The sequence below is a fragment of the Tursiops truncatus genome, chromosome 9, assembly GCF_011762595.2.
Source record: "Tursiops truncatus isolate mTurTru1 chromosome 9, mTurTru1.mat.Y, whole genome shotgun sequence".
In the NCBI taxonomy this organism is placed as follows: Eukaryota; Metazoa; Chordata; class Mammalia; order Artiodactyla; family Delphinidae; genus Tursiops; species Tursiops truncatus.
In genome coordinates, this window is record NC_047042.1 from 77,453,899 (window position 1) to 77,474,344 (window position 20,446).

The window sequence follows — 20,446 nt, forward strand, 5'->3', positions numbered from 1 at the left end:
AAACACTAAAACACCATAATCAGTGTGCAATGGAGAATGTGTAATTCTTTTATGCCATTTAGTTTCTCTTTCAAATACCTGAAGTTGCATTTAGGTTTTTTAAAGAAACTGCATAACAGGTAGTTTGGAAATGGTTTTGCTAAAGTAGCCAAAGAATATCCATAGATTTGATACATCAGAATCACAGATGACGAACATGAATGTTTTTAAACATTAAATAATCTAATTCATGGCCTTGCTTTACAAAGCCATTAAACATTATTCGAAAGACAGGATTTTTCTTGCTTTAAAGAATTCAGGATTACTAATTGCTCCAACCAGAATTTGTTATTCCCGTATGCTGCCCTCACTGTTCTTGCACATGTTGTGAACTAGGGCAATGGGGAAAACAATGCTAATTAGGATGCAATACTGATTTTGTAAAAAGTATTAAAGAAAAGGAAAGCACATGTGGAAGAATCCAAAGCCTCATAACTTATTTCTGGTTAAGTTCTGAAAGAATGTAAATAGATACTCGGAATTCATCCGATGGGGATAGAGAATGCCAGAAAAACAGAACAATTGATGGCAATGATCGTCCACGGAGTTTGCCATGTCATTTCACAGCACACAGACACAGTAAGTAATGCGTAAAGTACTTAACAGATCTCCTCCATATGTCTCAGGAAGTATTGCTTTGGGAATTTCAAGCACAGTATTCCCAGAGGATAATAAGCACAACAGAAAGGATTAATACAGTACGGGTGCTATTGATGAGGGTAATGGTTAGGAGACCCGAGAAAAGGTAGCAGGCCAATTTTATCAATTACATGGGTCCCCAGAATTCAGGTCAAAGGACCTAATGTCCTTGAAATTTTGGAAAAGTGGTACATGTTGAAACCTTCCTTGTGACAATTATATAGAAGAGACTTGGTGAAAAGTGGTATTTTGGGGGTTGGCAGAGTAAGCAGCAACTTGAAAATACATGTCTACCTTTTGACACAGGCCTCTATCATATCACTGGCCATTAGTTTAAGTCTTTGCTCTAAGTGATGGGCAAATTCTTGTTCTGGCCAGTGAAGATCAAATATAAACATTTGCAGTGCATCGAGTTTCCAAAAAAGGTCTTCTGATGTTGCTGAGCCATTGCTAGAAGAAAAGGGAAAAATGAAGAACATCGTAAACTTCCACTGTTAGCTGCGTCACCAATACATTGTTTCTTCTTTTCTGTATCACTTGCCATCAAAACACTGTTTCTTCTTTTCTGTATCACTTGCCCTCAGTGAAAAAATACTACGTAAACCCCCTAGTGATCAATACTTTTCTTCGTTCAACCTTCTAATTTTCCCCTTTCACTTCTTAATGAATAAGGCAAGGAGAACAAAATGGAAATATAGTAGTAGGGTTTCATTAAAAAGGGGTAAAATGAATAATGATTCTTTACTAAGGAAATCAAATTATATACATAGGAACAAACATCTTAAATCGTTCTTTACCAATCTCTAGGATAAAGATAAAATACACATTTCCTCCTAGATATTCAGAAAAGTATGTTTTATGCCAGAAAATTCATATAACAGCAACTAGCAGCTTTATTTAACTCATGCATACGTGCCTCTGTCATCATGATGACAGCCATGATGATGGCTTCTGTTTATCTGTAGGTATGTAGCCTTCAGGGCCTTAAATTTCTCAGTTACAGGTAAAGGTGAAACAGGTACTGGGAATGAAGTAACAGGCTGGGTAGGGAAGCAAATCTTACTTTTACTTTGAAATGCTTTGTGCCTTTTCTTATTCATAATCAAACCTAACTTAGTACCAGGTATGGTCTAACAGAGAAAAGATATTCAAGGTGCTCTCAAGTTGGAGCACCATCATATATTTCAGGTCCTTCCATCTATCTAACCATGGAGCCAAGGTCTGCTATGCACTCACTACTATGGTAAAGTTACTCTAGGGACCATATTTTCACACCATGTGAGAAGGTAATTTGTGTCAGAGTATATCATATTTGAGTAAAGGATAATATTATTACTTTTCATTAAGCAAGTATACAGCCTAATAGGAAAATAGATGATTTGAAAATAAAATATTCCTATGTATACTGAAACTTAATTGTAAAAGAGAACAAAAGAAAAACAAAAAAACAAAAACTGCTGTATGATTCATTTCTGCTTAGCTTTCCAAAATTTTAACATATACTAACCTAAAATTTATATTTTAGGTTTGTAAAAGAAAAATATTAAAATAAAATAAACTAACTTATCACAAGGGCATGGTAGAAAAATTTTATAAAAAAGTCTTTTAAATAACCACATTGTTTAGCTAAATATATCTTAATTAGCCAAGCGTAAAAACAATCACCTCCTGCTCTGGCTAATTAAAAGCTTATTTCTGCCCTGCAGCGCCCAACATCTTCGCTCCATCACCAATCTACTGTGCTTTCCTCCTCCCATTTTGCCAGTAATTCCTCATGATCTCCTCGTCTAGCCAAGATGTCCTCCGAGTTAAATTCTCAAGGGAACGAGCACAGCAAAGCAGTGAACACTACCCATAGCACTTCCCTCACTTAATATCTCCAAACCTTAATATTCAGTGCCCCAAATGTATCATTAAACAAAAGAACCAGACAACCATGCTGACATTGCTGTAAAAAATGTTTGAGAAAACACTATAGTCAATTTTCCATTTTGCCATTTATATAATAAAAAATAAGAGAAAAAAGTCCTGAAGCAAAATCCTCCTGTACATCTGTAGTGTACAATTTAGTAGATAGAGGAACTATGTTTTAAGAGCTATTGAATATAATTGTCAAAGAAGCAAATCTACTTCTTATAATATTCTAATTTGGAGAAATATAAGTAACAGCACAACAAAACAACAGCAACAAAAGCCACCATCAAAACAAACCCCCAAATAGTAAAGGTAGAATTCTATTAAAAATGGACTTTCTCATCGTATGTGACAATTAAATCTTTATAGAGAAGATGGATATATGTTTTTTCTGTTCTTTGATGTTATGGTGAGATTCTGAATGATACATGTGCTTAATTGGGAATGTAAGTAAGATAACAAGAGTTTGTTATAATCAAATAGATGAAAAAATGTAAATAGGTTTTCTCTCAAGCTGGCATGTATAACCCACAATTTATTCAGAGCTTTTTCATTTTAAAATTATTTCTCATCAGTGACCTATCCCTAAAAGTATTAGTAACAGATTAAAGAATTCAAACGGGAAAAATGGAGTCTGAGATAATTTTCTCAAAATGCCAGCAGTAAACTTACCTGACTGGCATTCACTTCTAGAGCGAAAAAACCCAGAATGAAGATTTTATATACAGCGAGAGATTTGGAGGAGCACCTCTTAAGGTGATTTATACATGAGTATGTAGAGACGCATCTTCAGACTCATGGCTAGTTTGGTATTATTTCTCTTTACTTTATCAGTAGTTGTATTTTTAACTCCTTATATATGTGAAATGGGATTTTTTTTCTTGTTATTTAATGCTTTATAAGAAAAGTTAAAAAAAACTTTGCAATGACATCAGAACATTATCAGTAATTCTGGCCACCTTGACACAAAGCCTTGTGTTGAAAACCTTGGCAGGTAAAGATAATGGTAACTAACTTGTAAAACATAATTTTTTATTTGCCCAGAATGATGAAAGTAGAAGCACTTTATTTACAAAGTCACAATTTGTTATAAAGACAGGACACTCCTGTCCTGAGACAGGTTATTGTTAAAAAGGGGCTCCTAATAATGAGATTTAGGGCTCACATATATCTCAAAGCTAATAGAGTAATTACAAAAAACCCCCACTAAATTTCACAAGGCAGTGCCCAAAATAGTGTTCTTCATTAAAATCAAGGATGTTAAACAGATGGGAAATGAGGAAGAAGAGTTAAATTAGAAAACCATGTAAAGAAGTACAAAAAAAAATCATAAACTTAGAAAGGTTCACTACACTTCCTAGATAACTGAGGACACACAGACACCACTTGTAAAGCCCAAAGCATTTGCTTGTAAGAAAAAGATTCACATGTAACCTAATATCTTAATAATTATTATGAGTATAGTGTTGATGTTTAATTTGGAGAAAAACTGCCAAACTATTTTGCAAGTTATCATTCTCTTCCTTGGTCTTTGTTTCTCTCTCTCTTTTTTGATTATATGCAGATTAGACTGGGAATAGATTTGACATGTGGTGATGGGATAGGTTTTGGATGTTGGACAACTTTTTAATCAGTATATTCTCTGGAAGCAAAATATATTAATAATCGGAGTGAGAGCTTTGGAGTCAAGCAAACCTGGGTCCAAATCTTGTCTTTGTCATTTGCTTACTGTGAGACACTCGTAAGTTTTGCCTTTTGACTTCTTTGTGACTTAGTTTCCTTAACTGTAAAATAGGGAAAGTGACATTTACCTCACAGGGTTGTTACAAAGCTTAACCGAGATAAAGAATTTGGCACTTTATACAACAAATTCTCTATAAATGGTAGCTAATTTTCTTCTTATAATTATTATTCTTTCTAGCTGACTTCATGAGAGACCTTGTGCAAAGCATGGGCTGTTATTGAGTCCATTTGATTGCTGTGAGGCTCATACTTTTGACAACCATACAGTTATGAGTAATAATGATGATTGACGATAATGTAATAATAATTATAGTAATAACAATCATAATGTAGAATAGGAGTGGTTATCATCTATCGAGACCCTATGCTGTGCCAGGCACTTTTCAGTTTTTTAAAAAATTCTCACAAAAAACGTCTTTAAGTTAGGTGCCATAACCATTTCAGAGTTGAGGAAACTGAGGCAAAGGAAGACTTAACAATGAATAAGCTGGGATCTAAATGTGGGGCTGATCGATTTCAAAGCCCATGTCCTTTTCACTTTAATGACTCTTGGTTACTGAATCTGCAATAGGTAGGCTCAGCAAAATGTGGAGTTAATAAATATGGTTTGTAATGATATAAAGATTACTTAGGGCTCCCCTGGTGGCGCAGTGGTTGAGAGTCCGCCTGCCGATGCAGGGGACACGGGTTCGTGCCCCGGTCCGGGAAGATCCCACATGCCGCGGAGCGGCTGGGCCCGTGAGCCATGGCCGCTGAGCCTGCGCGTCCAGAGCCTGTGCTCCGCAACGGGAGAGGCCACAACAGTCAGAGGCCCACGTACCGCAAAAAAAAAAAAATTACTTAAAAATAACAAGGTGCATCAAATGATATATGAAAGGACAAAAGAAGAACTTGTTGGTACTGAGAAACAAAGGACAACCCATTCTCTGGAGCCTGCATTATTATTTCTTTAAAGGTGAGACTAAGATTAAAGCAGAAAAAGATTATGTTCTTGAAACTGTTCTTACAAAGGTTTTTCTACATATACAAGATAAACCAAGTGGCAGTAACAAAGCTGGAGCCAACTAAGGATCCTGGAGATACATACCAACCGTTAACCACACTGCTTGTCTGAATATGGAGAACTCTGGTTATACCACTTAGACTAGAGTCTACAACCTGGGCCACAAAATGACCCCTGCCCCACAGATTACATATGAACGACATCAAACCAGTGAGTATTTTTTTTTAAAAATCTATATTATTTATCATTGATATGCTAAGCTTAGCTTAATAGCTTCAAAAACTCAAAACAAATAAAATCAAACATAGTATTCCTCAACCAATGATAAATGCCATGCAATCTAAACACATCTGCACAGAATACAGCCCAGGCCATGCACCAGCTAACACAGCACCAGGAAATAAGTGAGGGATACACACGTGGACTCATATAAAGAAGCCATCCACGAAGGAGTAGAAAAGCTAGGAATCTGTGGAAGATTAAGAGGCAGACTTGGAACTTTTGGAAGAGCTACATTGGGAAGACTGTTGGCGATATTCCTGTAAAGAAACAAACAACGTGGGAAGGGACCACCATAAGCAATAACTACAGATGGCCACGTGTAAAGTCATAAGGTCAGCATAGAAGAGACAGGGGCTCTGTGGACACTAGGCAAGATACCTACTTGACAGGCTGCCATGTCTCTTGCTCAAAACCTCTGTGAATTGACTGGGCGATGGAGGACTCCATGAGATCCACGTAGCGGACAACCAAGGGCACAAAGATTTCTTGCAAGTGTTTATGAAATTTTCCATTACATAGAAGTGCTGAAATAGTCAAGCAGAAACAGTGTTTGTCAGAGGGATAATAGCAGGCATTTGGAAAATATGGACGAAAATCTTTTCTGGAAAGAGTCTGACACAGAACCAATAAAATACAGAGGTCTGGCCCCTCATATTGGATATCGTGTCATGAAAATTGATCAAGAAGTACAATTGACCTTCTATATATGGCTGTCAAAACCACAGATAGATTATATCTCTATAAAATGTTCCTGCCAGGTGGTATGGTTTTATTTTCTAAGAGGTTTAGCACACGAGGCATCTGACCACTTGCTGGAGATTCAAGGGAGCTGCTGAATTCCCTGAAGGTCTTGACACGTGTAAATACAGCAATTAAACAGAGTTAGAATACCTGTGGTATGCTGTGTATCACAGAAGAGCTAAACCTGTTCAATTCTAAGAGATAAGTTTGATTGCTTCTAAGAGATACACTAGTTTAATTCAGCAGGAGGGTGACTGTGGCCTTGCGAATGTCTATTCTGCTTCATGAACTTTTTAGTTATTTGTGGATTTTCTTCTTAGGCATTTACTTTTTCACATGGGTATTAAAAAAGTCAGCATATCACATGCATTTTTTAGTTGTCCGTTAGTCTTCACTGAATTATGATATAGGACATCCAACCTGAAGCCATTGCAGACGTCTAAGAATTTGCACTACTGGGACAGGACTGCTGGACAACATGCACTTACCTCCACTAAAAGATGGCTGCTTTCTATGTACAGGTCATAGTTTTATTAGAACACAGGTCAGTGCTATAGACTGAATGTGTCTCTCCCAAATTCATATGTTGAAATCCTAACTCCCAGTATGATGGTATTAGGAGATGGGATCTTTGGGAGATGGTCAGGTCTAGGGCAGAGCCCTCAAGAACAGGATTAGGATCCTTATCAAAGAGACCCCAGAAACATTCCCTTGACCCTTTCACCCTTGAAGATACAGTGAGAAGACAGCTGTTTGTGAGCCAGGAAATCTAGCTCTCCCCAGACACTGAATCTGCTAGTGCTTTGCGTACCACAAAAAAAAAACAAAACTCAGTTACAACATGAAAAAGTGAAAAGGTTACCAAAACGATTATATTCAATGAACTGAAAAGTAAACTAAACTCAGGGAACATGATTCCTCCAGCTCTGCTCTTTCTCAAGATTATTTTGAATATTTGGGGTCTTTCTGCAATTTCACTCCTGTGTATATATCCAAAAAAACAAGAACACTAATTCAAAAAGATACATCCACCCCAATGTTCATAGCAGCATTATTTACAATTGTCAAGATAGGAAGCAACCTAAGTGTCCATCAACAGATGAATGGAGAAAGAAGATGTGGTATACGTATACAATGGAATACTACTCAGCCATTAAAAAAAGAAAGAAAAGAAATTTTACCATCTGCAGTAACATGGATGGACTTGGAAGGCATTATGCTAAGTGAGATAAGTCAGACAGAGAAAGACAAATACTGTATAATATCACTTATATGTGGAATATAAAAAATATAATAAACCAGTGAATAAAACAAAAAGAGCCAGTGGGAAGGGGGAAGGGGACTAAGGGGTATAAACTATTAGGTATAAAATAAGCTCCAAGGATATACTTGGAGGAATATAGCAGGGAATATACAGGGAATATAGCCAATATTTTACAATAACTATAAATGAAGTATAACCTTTCACAAATTGTGAATCACTATATTGTACACCTGTAACTTATATATTATACATCAACTATATTTCAATAAAAAAGTGAACACTGTGAAAATATTCAATGCGCTTATAATACGCATTGAAAGCTGGATAATTTTACATTGCTATACAGCTAGACTGTGTGCCTAAGTCTTAATTTATATGGCTTACTAATAAAAAGTATAAAGAACCTTAGGCTCTGCACCTTGATAGGTACTGTTAAATATTGTCATTATTTTTAAGTACACCAGAGCCAAAACATATGCTAATGTTAACAAATCATTACCTCTGAAAATAAGCATTCTACCTGATCAGTTCAGATGCTACTTTATTATACATTTAGAGATTAGGTATGTTGGCTATTAAGCCGTACTTACTTTCTTAAGATGAAGAAGCACATAAGGAGAATCACTCTCAGTTATTATTAAATGTTATAATGATTCTAAGACTAAGTAGCAGTTGACTCAAATGTATTTCTAGCAAGAGCTCTCTTATGTAACAAATTATATCTACAAATGAGCACTCTGCCTCATCCATTCAAATGCTACTCTACTGTACATTTAGAGATTAGATATGTTGGCTATGAAGTCATAGTTTGTTAAAATGAAGCACATAAGGAGAATCACACTCAGTTATTATTAAATGTTATAATGATTCTAAGATTAAGTAGCAGTTGACTGGAATGTATTTCTAGCAAGAGCTCTCTTTTTTGATAGCCTTGATAAGCACCGAATTCATTATCTTGTTAAATAAGCCTACTTCTCTTCTCTTATTCTCACCCTAGGAGTGAAAATAGGGATTGTCCACCTGATCATTATACCAGCAACCTGGAAGTTGTACCAGAGGTCTCTCCTTCACTTCCTACCTCCAATCCGTAGTCAAAACCTGCATATTTTATATCCTTATTATCTTTCTAACACTTCTCATCCCTCTCTTCATCACCACTGATGTTGTCCTAGTTCCAGCCTTCTCATCTCCTGCCTGGGCTAATGCAATAATCTCCTAACTGGTCTTAGGCTCCTTATTTTCCTTCTGCCCATTCATCTTCTTAAAATCTCAAGCAGAGGGGCTTGCTAAAATGTAAAACAAATAATGTACCTCCCAAAGATTATAATTCTTTAATGGATCCTCAAGAAAAACTTCAAAAGCCTTAGCATGGAATGAAAGCCATCTATGAGATGTCTTTTTTTTTTTTTTTAAAGATTTATTTATTATTTATTTATTTATTTTTGGCTGCATCGGGTCAGTTGCGGCATGCGGGATCTTCATTGAGGCATGCAGGATCTTTCGTTGCGGCGTGCGGGTTTTCTCTTCTCTAGTTGTGGCACACAGGCTCCAGGGCGCGTGGGCTCTGTAGTTGTGGCGTGTGGGTTCCAGAGCATGTGGGCTCCGTAGTTTGCAGCACGCAGGCTCTAGCTGAGGCGCGCGAGCTCAGTAGTTGTGGCGCGCAGGCTTAGTTGACCCGTAGCATGTGGGATCTTAGTTCCCTGACCAGGGATCAAACCCACGTCCCCTGAATTGTAAGGTGGATTCTTTACCACTGGACCACCAGGGAAGTCCCTATGAGGTGTCTTAATATGACCTCTCTGGCTCTTATCGTTTGCCTGACCCCCCTACTTCCTGTGGTCCAGACATAATGATTTTCATGTTTCAGTTCAAGTATACACTTTCCCCTCCAAGTCTTCCTTGAAATGCTTCATTCTGCTGTCCCTCTCCCTGATTACTGGTTTCCCATGTTTATTCTCCACCCTGCACAGGTTTCTACTGTAGTCCATGTTATACTTCTGTACTCATTGACATATCTCTTTCTTCCTATGAGTGTGCAAGGTCCTTGGAGAAGGGACCATGTCTGTATTCTTAGTATCCAACAAAGTCCCTGGCTCAGAGCAAGTGTTCAAACGTTTGTTGAATGAATGACTACCTGTATACACTATTAAGATTACTACATAGTTACTACATTATTATTCTGTATAAGAACTTCTGAGGCCTGTGTAGCTCTTCATATTTTCTATAAAATATATAGTACTAAACATTTTTATGAGAAATCCTATTTTTAGACCCATACGTCCAAGATCATGCTGCTAAAAGTTCTACTGGATATGAATGTTGTCTATTTTATGTCTCTTATTTTATTACTATTATTATTCTTTCGGCCATGCCGGGTTTCGTGGCTCGTGGGATCTTAGTTCCCTGACCAGGGATCAAACCAGGGTCCCGTCAGTGAAAGCCCAGAATCCTAACCACTGGAACACCAGGGAATTCTATGTCTCTTATTTTAATGAATGTACCAAAGGGAGGATTTTCTCTGTTCAGTCATGACTTGATAGCAAACTATTACATCCTGCAGAATGAGGAGAAAATGGAGAGTTCCTGTATTTCCTAAGAATGGTCACAAATATTGAATTCTGGCCAAAAGTTTGCTTACGTTTCAGCAGAGTTTTCCTTTTCATTAAAGTCAATCCAATTATAAACCCATGTTCAAAAGTTTTAGAAAATTGGCAATTGGTAGTATTTCTTTGGTAATCAGGTTCAGGAAAGGCGAGGAAGAATGGAGGGAGAGACGGGATGGAGGGGAGAAAGAGGAAGAGGAAAAATGAGAAGAAATGAAGAGAAAATACACATGGAAAGGGAAAGAAAGAAAAGGGAGAATCCGGTTTCAAAAGGCAAGACTCCTGGAATACAGATGACACTATACTTGTGTATGTAAAGGCATGCTCCTTTTCTCAGTTGTCCATATGCCAGTTTGCATCCCATTCCTATCAGACGCTGTCAAAAGCCATCGTAATGTGTAACCCCAGGCATCAGAATGAGTGCTTCTATCTTCTCCATATGGTTTAATAAGGACAGATTAGGATTTGGGGCTGCCACCTGTCCAAATCAAGCCTTTACAAGGCTAAAAGCTCACTAGAAGAGGCCAGTTCTCAATGTGGCCTCATCCAAGAACGTTTCTGACAATATACCAGAGGTGTGGAAGTAGAAAGAACTGCTCAGAAGGAGTCTCAAATAGTGGTTACGAGAACATAAGTGGAGGATTAGCATCTAGTTGGTTGATAAAAATATTTTTTTCCAAAAGATTCTATTCTATATCTCCAAATATCACCTTGTCAGAAAATAGGGAAGCATCAATGACATCAAGCCCAACAGTACAATTAGAAATGGCAAAAAGAAAGCAAAAGGCTTAAATAAAAGGTAAACTAGAGGGGCAGATGTGCCCAGTTATTTTGAGCATCCCAATAATTAATAAATTAGTGTTGATTCTTTACAGACCCAAAAGAGTCTTACATTTACAAAAGTACTTGTCATAGGCTTTTAATAGTAAGATTTCAACACAGAATTTAAACTACAATCCAATTAATAACGATTACTGAGACAATAACCACTGGATAAATTAAGGATAAGCAGATAAAAGAGTTCACATACTGTGTTTAGGGTAAAAATACGCTGTTGACTCCTGAGACCATATAATCCAATCTTATATCTGCATTCCTCCTTCTAATTAGTCAGCATTCGTGGATTACTAGGAAGAATGAAACTCCCCCCTAAAATTCTAATTCTAATTAGGCATTTCAGAAGGGAATGAGTAATTTATGACCAGCAAAAAACCACAAAAAATACCCAACCACACAAACCACAATAAAAACAATAGATTTTGCCAGAAAACAACAATTATTCAAGGGACTACAAACTGTACCAATCCTTAACAATGCAAGCACCATGGACTAAGATATAAAATTAATAGATCACTCTCTATGTTGACAAATACATATAATGGGATCCCCATCACAGGAAATATGACTATGGGCTTCAGGAGAAAAGCCTGGAGGACTGCAGCCTAGAACAGCAGTATGTAAAAAGAAAACACATACACACAAACCAAACCAAACTTCCTCCCCACTCAGATCTAGGAATAGCGCCCAGCCAAGAATCTGGCACATTAAGCAGGCACTCAATAAATATCTGTTTATTGAATAATCCACCCCCTAAAGGAAACTCTGAGAGCATCCTGCTGAGGTTTAAGTAAAATAGAAAACTCTTCAGTTTTTTATTCTCCTTTTAACTAAAAATCTGATAAGCAATTTTACATAGTTTGGTAATATTTAATTTATACTATACTGGAATGATAACCTCCTAAATCCACACCCAACTCTTCCTTTCCTCTCAGGGCACTTGTTAAAAAATACCTATCTATCTATCTATCTATCTATCTATCTATCTATCTACCTATCTATCTATCTAGAGATAGGAGGTAACAAGGAATGAGAGCACTGATGTTATAATGTTTATTATTTTGGGGGCAACAAATCCAAATCAAACAAAACCAAGTTTAAAACTATAATTAAAAATGTCATAGCACAGAGTACACATCATTGAATTACAGTTTTACAATCTGGTGCATTATAGTTAGTACTGCATATATGCCCATATCCTCCACTAAATTATATGCTTTTCAAGGGCAGGAATTGTTTTTTACCCATGTATCTGTAAGGTGACTGGGATTTGGTAAATTGTAGGCATTCAGCCCCTGTTTCTTGCAGAATTAATTCAGGAAAAAATCAATATAAACATTAAGCAAGGCTTCGGGCAAAAATAAGCAAAGTCTCGTGGTCTAGCAATTCTCATGCTGGATTTTATGAGACTAGTATTAAAGCCAAATGGAAAAGTCTGAAATTTTACTCCAGTTACATACAACCTTCTAATCTTTGGGGTTATGTCCCACAGTACCGTCCCGGTAATGGAAACAACTGAGTACGGCTGTAACATGATCAATAGCCTTCAAGTGTGGGGTTCCTGACGTTTGTGGCCTTCAAGAGTTAAAGATGTTTCTACAAATCTATAGTGAAGAACACTGTTAGAGCACTTTAGGTTATTTTCTCTAAGGCACTAATTTCTAAGAAAATATACAGATTAAAATTTTAAAATGTCTACATGTAGTAAAAAGATACTAGAGCAGTACTGCAGCATTCCATTTAAGAAAAAGCTAGTGACTCCTTGCTTTTTCATTTCTTTTACTATATTAGTCAGTAAAACAAGTTCTGACACACAATTTTGAATTCAATCAGCTCTTGGGATTGGTGTTAAATACATTTTTGAGTTTTAGTGGTCATTTCATCATTTGTAAAAGAGCTATAAAACTAACCTGGCACACAGCTCTGCTATAATCTAGAAGTCATATCCTTTCTGCATTATTCCTAGTAGATGTATATACAGATATAACTGTAAACACCAATTTGTGAATTTCAGATGTACAGCTCATTTAAGCTCTTGAGGTAGAATGACACGCAGGTGCCAGCCCTCCATATTTCAAAGCCTGAAAATTAACCTAATATGCAATATGGTGACCTAACTGTTCTTCATTTGAAAGAAATCTAAAAAATAATCTCTGATACAGCTGAAGTGTGAGAATAACCACCAGGATTTCCACCTCTTCATTTCTTAATGAGTTTTTTGATAATGAGAGGTGACTCTGCCAGTCACTCTGGGCTCTATTATGGCTAATTTGACTCCACTTCACTCTCCTTGTTAATTATTAACACTAGCCTTTTTATCCTCATGAGACCACATTCCAATTTTTCTTTTCTCCATTTTTATGAGCCCATCTTTATGAAGGTGAAAGTCTTGGAGGATAGGTTTTCACTTAGTGTAGAGCCTGAACATTTATTATTCGTTTAGGTAGAGACGCTGTGACATTGATTATATAAGCACGGGTGTTCTTAAGGATGGCTTTAATGTGCTAGCAATGTGAAAAGGCTGTTAATTAAAGAAGAAGCACCGTGGTATTTTTCAGCTGGGAATCAGTTCCCAACAGAATGGTCATTTGCCACTTGCTAGCATATCCACAGATTAAAAGGTGACTAGCTCCAAGAGTCTGTCTTTCGGTAGTACTGAAAGAGATGATTTGTGCCATTTGCAGATGGCTTTCATTTGTCAGAAGCAGTCACTTGCCATACGGATTATCGACAGGACAGGACAATTGTGGAAAACGGCACGCAAGGGTAGAATCTATTTGTACCAGCTTCATAGTCATTCAGGATCATTCAACTATCATGCTAATTGCTTCATTATGAAAACATTTATTTTCCCTAATTTTAATACATCTGTTTTTCAAAACTGTTTCCTGAGATACCATTTAAATTGATTACCCATCTAATTAAGACTTGGGTTGTGGGGAGTGGATCAGGATGTATGGAGGAAGGATGGAGAGGTAAGCAGGAGTTCAGTCTTTTTTGGACAGAAATGAGGGAGCCGGAGTTTGTTTTCTTCATCAGTCCTTCTCTGGGAGTCAATGGGTGAGCCTGTGAGGGGCGGGAGACTGGGGACAGTTGCTACAATTGTGGTGCAGCTGGTACTCTTCCCTCGAGGAAAACCACATTTCATCTCCATGGATCCTTGAGGCTAAGATTTTCCCTAATCACGCCCAACTGTAAGGAAACACACCTACCCCAGACACAGTTCTTTTTTCCCTCCTTAAAATAGCAACCGAATTCACTGTCTTGAATCTCTTTCCTCCTCTAATTAGTTCAGTCCCTGGAAATCTCGTCATGGATGTTTTATAAGGTACATGCTAAGACAATACTTTATCTGGTCCCTTCTGCACCCTTTAACCAACCTGCTTCCTTTGCCCCCATAATTCAAGGCCCTTACTAACATTTTATGAGGTAAAAATAAAAGTTCAAGGAATCTCCTATCTTCTTTAAAAATATGATCTTATTTTATAAATGCCTCCAGAATCTGCATTTGCGCCTGCAGATTGAGGTGGGCTGGAGACTAAGTGATCAGGCTCCACCTTGCCGCTGCCTTGGTTTCCTACCCGCAAGCCCCAGCCCAGGCACCTCGCCTCCTAGGGGTTTAGCTTATTCAGCTGGAAAATGAAGACGTTTGTCTAAGATCCTCCCCGCTCCCCTAAAGATAAACACTTATTTTTAAATATCAAAGCATAAATATTTTAACAAAATAAAGATGGTAAACATCCAGCAGGAACATCTAAATTATTCATTAAAAAAAAAGCCCAAAACAACTCAGCTATAAAGCTTTCAAGGCACAAATAAAGCACAGATTCTAACTAATATTTCTGTTAGAGATGTGTTAGTAATTTTTATTTTGGAAAAGCAGACATAAGTATGTGACATTATTAGTAATAAATCACAACCACTTAAAATCTCTATATAATTAGTGGTATGCCACGTGTGGGGTAATAGTAAGCACTGTTATCCAGCAAATTATCTCCCTTAACAAGATTGGACATTTTGGAGCAATCTGTTCCTATTTTACCCCTGGCTAGTTGAGGTTTAAATTAATTAGAATTTGGACTATACCTCTAGTTGGGTCAATATGGTAAAAACTGTCAGGCCATGGCCAGTGATGTAAGAATCTTTCTTTGGGAGGTGGTGGTAAAAGGACAGAAGTTTTATGTTTTCCTATAAGCTTTCCAAAAGGACAATTTGGGGGCAGCTATAGGTTGACATTTAACATTTGGATTGAATTCACTAAATCACCATCTGAATATTTCAGGAATTTAATGAAACAAACATAATTATTAACAATATTCTTCATTATCAAGGGTGATATTAATAGCAAAAAAAAAATATGTCTTACCAACTACTGAGATATTACTAAGTGGTCTTGGCTTTGGATGGTAACTTGTGAGTTTGAGTTGAAAGTTACTGCATTCTATTTCAATTACCCAGACCACACTGCTCTCCCAGTACCAAAAGGAAATTACAGCACTGGGGAACTTTTCTATTTACCTCACTACATAGAGGAGCTGTTTTTCTCTGAAATGACTGATGTTTTCTAAAATATGTTAATCACTGCTAAATCAAAGCCTAGATCTAGACTTCCCCCCCAAACTGATAACATTCAAAAGAAATCATTAATCAATGCTTTTGTGTGATTGAGTAATGTATACCAAAATGACATAACACAATACTTTATGCATTTAATAGTAGCCAATATTATAAAAATGGTTTAAAACAGGAGAGGAATGTGATATTCTTTTGAATTAAATATTTGGCTAAAAATCACATTTCTGTTATACTCTTTTTACTGTTCTTTTTGATATGACTCATAAAATTACACTTGAATGTAAGAGCTCTTCTTAAAAATAAATTTTAAAAGATGTTAATTCATTGGCATTATAGTAGAGGTTCCCCAATTTCTAAGAAATCTACAGCATATTTATTTTCCTCATAAATAAATTCTAATATATTGAATAAGTTAAATGATTCAACATCTTTGCTACTTCACTGAGAATATTAATAAATACTTTCATCTTTGAACAAACCCCCCAATAAATCTAAATACGGTCAATTCTTGAGTTTTCATGCAAGCGGAAAAGAGCAATGTTAGAAATAATCCTATGTTTATTTATTCTCATTTAGGGACTAAATGTATAATACTGTACATGTATTTATTTTTGGCAGCAAGTTTATTGATATATATTTGTCGTAAGAAAATATTAAACCTCACTTGTAATTTCTTAGCAGAAAATAAAATGATGATAAGAGACTGGGAAAGAAGAAGGTCATTTGAGGTCTGCTAGCTGGCAGGAGGGAACCAAACTGGAATGTAAAAGTTGTCTGAGGACAATTTGCAGAATAAACGATTCACAGACGGATAACTGTGGGTATAGCAACTCCTGAGAGAAGACATTGTTGTTGAATCTGAACTAGGAATTGTAGCTTAGTTCTTTGGCTTTTTAATAAGGCCTTTTGGAAATGAAATTGGATAAGAGAATGAATAAGATGGCTAAAAAAAATCAAGACTGAAATTGTAACTGATTAATATCTATAATATTTATTTAGCATTCATTATACATGAGCTATTACCTTCTTTAATCCTCACCACCAATGACACTGTAGGTACTATTATTTCTTTCTTTTATAGATGAAGAACCTAAAGTTTACCGAGGTTAAGCTATCGTCAAAGGTCAAGTAGTGAGCAGCAGAGACAGATGTGAATCTGTCTGGCACCAAAGCCCATGTTATTAATTAGCATAATATGATGCCTCTCTCTCTTATGTAATTAGTATAACATGTTATTAATTAGTATAACAAAGGTTCTTACCCTGGTGTCCCAAATCCAGATGTCCACGGGCAGTCCAATATTACACACAATTTCTTATCTATGTAGCTGTTTTTTCCAGTAAAACAGTTGCAGTTTTATCATAGACTCAAAGGGATGAATAACCAAAGGAAGGTAAGAAATGATAGACTAGGGTGATGAACAAAATCAAGAGAGTCATTTTTAAAAAAACAAAGATAAATGTCAAATAAAAAGATTTAAATTTAAACCTGGAAATACAGAGTAGTGATATCCTGGAAAGAGAGAAGCAAAGAGATCTGGAGTTTTAAAAGACAGCAAGTGTGAACTGTATCACCAGTGTGACTAAGCTCCTGGGAGAGAGGGCAGCCGTGGGCTGCAGGAAGACAGGGCAGAAGGCAGGCAGCTCTCCTTGGGGCCTGGGTTACCCAGGTAACGTTGTGGGCACCGTGTACTTCTTAGCATCACACTCCAGAGCAATATTGAAAAGCGGAGTGAGACCTTCTTAGAGGAAGGTGATAAAAATGGTGATGGGCATGAAAACGCTATCACATGAGAAAGAGTTAAATAACTGGGAATAATAGCTGGGAGAAGAACTTATGAAACAAAAGAAGGCCATTCCATGGATCCGGCAGAACAAGTCAGAACCAGAGGTTAGAAAGAGGCAGAGTTCAACCTGGTTTATACTGAGAGTAGTGTGATACAATAGGGAATTAGTGACCCCAAGACCACTGCAAGTGTTGAAGCAAAAGGCTGTCAGTAGAAACCAAACGTGAGTTGAAGGGAAACTTCAAAAAGAATCATCAGAGGAAAGGCCCACAGGAATCTGTAGGCTAAGAAATGCCTCCAAAAATCCTGACTGAAAACTATGTTTATACTGGCTGCTAGAAGACCATGTACCAGAATAATTATAAAAGTTATTACTGCATTGGAAAAAAATATCGCAACAGAGAACCTTTACGTTCTCTTCAATTTCTAAATACTGAGAGAGCAAGCAATACCGCAGGGCAATATTCCTATCATCTGTAGAACCGAATCTCTTCAGGCAAACAATATTAGCACAGTGTGTATTAGTAGAAGCCTTAACATGGCATGATGTCTAGAATAATAAGTTTCTAAGGTGTCTTTCAGAGATCTTAAATTCTCAGGTACTTTAGAAATGTTAACCTTTGAAGATTTTCTGATTCACAGGTACACTGAGAAGGTACCTATGTTGTCAGTGCCTGATGAAGCAGGAGGGTAGAATGAGAGCAATTTTAGAGGCCAGTGGACCAATGTGAGAGTGCTGCTGGTCTCGCCCAGACCCGGGCCGGATATACCGGGGGAGACTGAGCAAATGTTAACGTTACCCGTGTTGATTCTTGTTGGGTGACCGCTAGAGCTCCTTAAATCCAGACTCACACACACAAAGTTCTCCCCTCCTCCCCATTTCTACCCTAAAGAAAATGCAAGTGCTTACCGTCATTTCTGAGGAAATTATTAAGCAGCTGGAAAAGAGGAAAACTGTCCCAGGAGTCTTGTGGTTGTGCTTCCAGTGCAGTATCCATATCCACTGTGAATAAAGCCCAAAATTTCTCTGCATGCTCTGCCAATAAATCAGGCCACCAGGCAAACGCCTGTAAACAAATAAAGAAATGATGTAAACGTACATTACCTGTTAGAAACATACACAAATACTGTAAAAATATGTCATTAAAAGTGAAACTGTAGGACACTGTTGTAGAGTATGATACCAAATGTTTTAATATTTCTAGTCACAGAAAAAAGAATTGGAAATAAATATGCCAAATAGTAGTTATGTATAAATTATGAGATACAAGGAATTTTTGTTTTATGTATTTTTCAAATGTTCTAAATCAAAAATGTATTTTAAAAAATAAAGCAATAAATGTCATTTTACATTTTAATTCTACATTAGATTTCATATTTTATTTATCAATGCCAAATTTGTTTACTATTTAAATACATGTATCTACAAAATTATTTCCCATTTAAAAAAGATTACACTTTATTTGTAGTATTTTTTTATGAATCTAAGGTCTAAAGCTAAAACACACTTTCATAGAGAGGGATTTCCTGACCCTCCAGTGTAAATTATGTCCTCCTAGATAGTCTCTCTGATACCAAGTATTTCCATTTCACAAGACTTAGTACTGTGTCTATGACCACACATATAAATATTTTAATGTCTGCCTCTTAAATTAGACTGTAAACCCCACAGGGGCAAGGCTGTGTATGTCCTGTTTATTACTTTATACTCCGCTGGGCATTTTTCAATGCCTTTTAGGTAGTAACAATAATCACTTAAAAAAAATCTCTGCTGTTTAGATGGGTGAAAAGAGTATTTACTTTTTAGGAGGTTCTCAAAAATAAGGTGGCCTGCCCATGTAACCTGGCAGCAGGCCCACCAGCCAGCCTGCCTATGGATCCTACCAACCAGACCACCCGGAATATCTGGCTGGGCTGACTGGTGAAGGCTTTCCCTGCTGAAGTCAGTCTGTAAAGAAAGGAAGAAGAGACAGTTTCTTCAAATGCACAACACCAAGGTAAGATTACCAGATCATGAAGAATCTAGAAATAGGACACCAAACAAAATAAAGCTCCCATAGACAATCCCAAAGAAATGGAGATCTACAAATTGCCTAAAAACGTTCAAAAATTCTTTTAAAGAAGTTCAGTGAGCTACAAGAGAACAAAGACAGACAACTAAATGAAATCAGGAAAATAATATATGAAAAAACTGAGAAGTTCAACAAAGAGAACCATAAAATGAACCAAATAAATATTCTGGAGCTGAAGAACACAATAACCAAAAAATTTAAAGGACAGCTTCAACAGTAGACTTGACCAAGTGGAAGAAAGAATCAATGAACTTGAAAACAAGTAATTTGAAATTATCTAGTCAGAGGAACAAAAAGAAAGAATGAAAAGGAGTGAAGAAAAGCCTATGAGATTTGTGGTACATCTTCAAGGGAACCAAGTTGGTATGTATTATCAAATACATATTTCTGGAGTTCCAGAAAGATAAGGGAAAGAGAAAGGGTCAGGAAATTTATTTAAAGAAATAATGGCTGAAAACTTTCCAAATCTGAAAGAAATGGACATACACATTGATGAAGCCCAAAAGATCCCAAATGGGTTGACCAAAAGAGGTCTACTCTGAGACACATTATAACTAAAATGTCAAAAATTAAAGACAGAGAGAGGATTTTGAAAGCAGCAAGAGAAAAGTGACTCATCATATACAAGAATAAGGCTATTAGCAGATTTCTCAGTAGAAACCTTAGAGGCTTCGAGGGAGTGGTAAGATATATTCAAATAGCTAAAGAAAAAACTGCCAACCAAGAATACTATACACAGCAAAACTGTCCTTTAAAAATGAAGGCAAGATAAAGACTTTCCCAGACAAACTAAAACTGAGGAAGTTTGTCACCACTAGACCTGCCTTACAAAAAGTGTGAAGGAAAATTCAAGTTGAAACAAAAGGATGCTAAATGCAACACAAATGTATACGAAAGTATAAATCTCACTGGTAAAGGTAAATATGTAGACAAACAATACTGTAATGC

At 36.7% G+C, this 20,446-nt stretch overlaps 1 protein-coding gene across 15 annotated transcripts in view; it reads right to left on the bottom strand.

Annotated features, from left to right (window-relative positions):
* CADPS2 (calcium dependent secretion activator 2) overlaps positions 1-20,446 on the bottom strand; it is a 485,983-nt gene that overhangs the window by 64,703 nt on the left and 400,834 nt on the right. For all 15 annotated transcript variants that reach the window (XR_012334053.1, XM_073809879.1, XM_073809876.1 and 12 more), the window contains 3 exons: positions 18,337-18,493; positions 6,003-6,144; positions 973-1,128 (listed from right to left, as the gene is read on the bottom strand). Coding sequence is in view for 14 of the 15 variants with exons in the window: in XM_073809879.1 (XP_073665980.1) it covers positions 973-1,128; positions 6,003-6,144; positions 18,337-18,493 (455 nt within the window). In the remaining variant the exon portion in view is untranslated. The remainder of the gene's footprint in view (positions 1-972; positions 1,129-6,002; positions 6,145-18,336; positions 18,494-20,446) is intronic.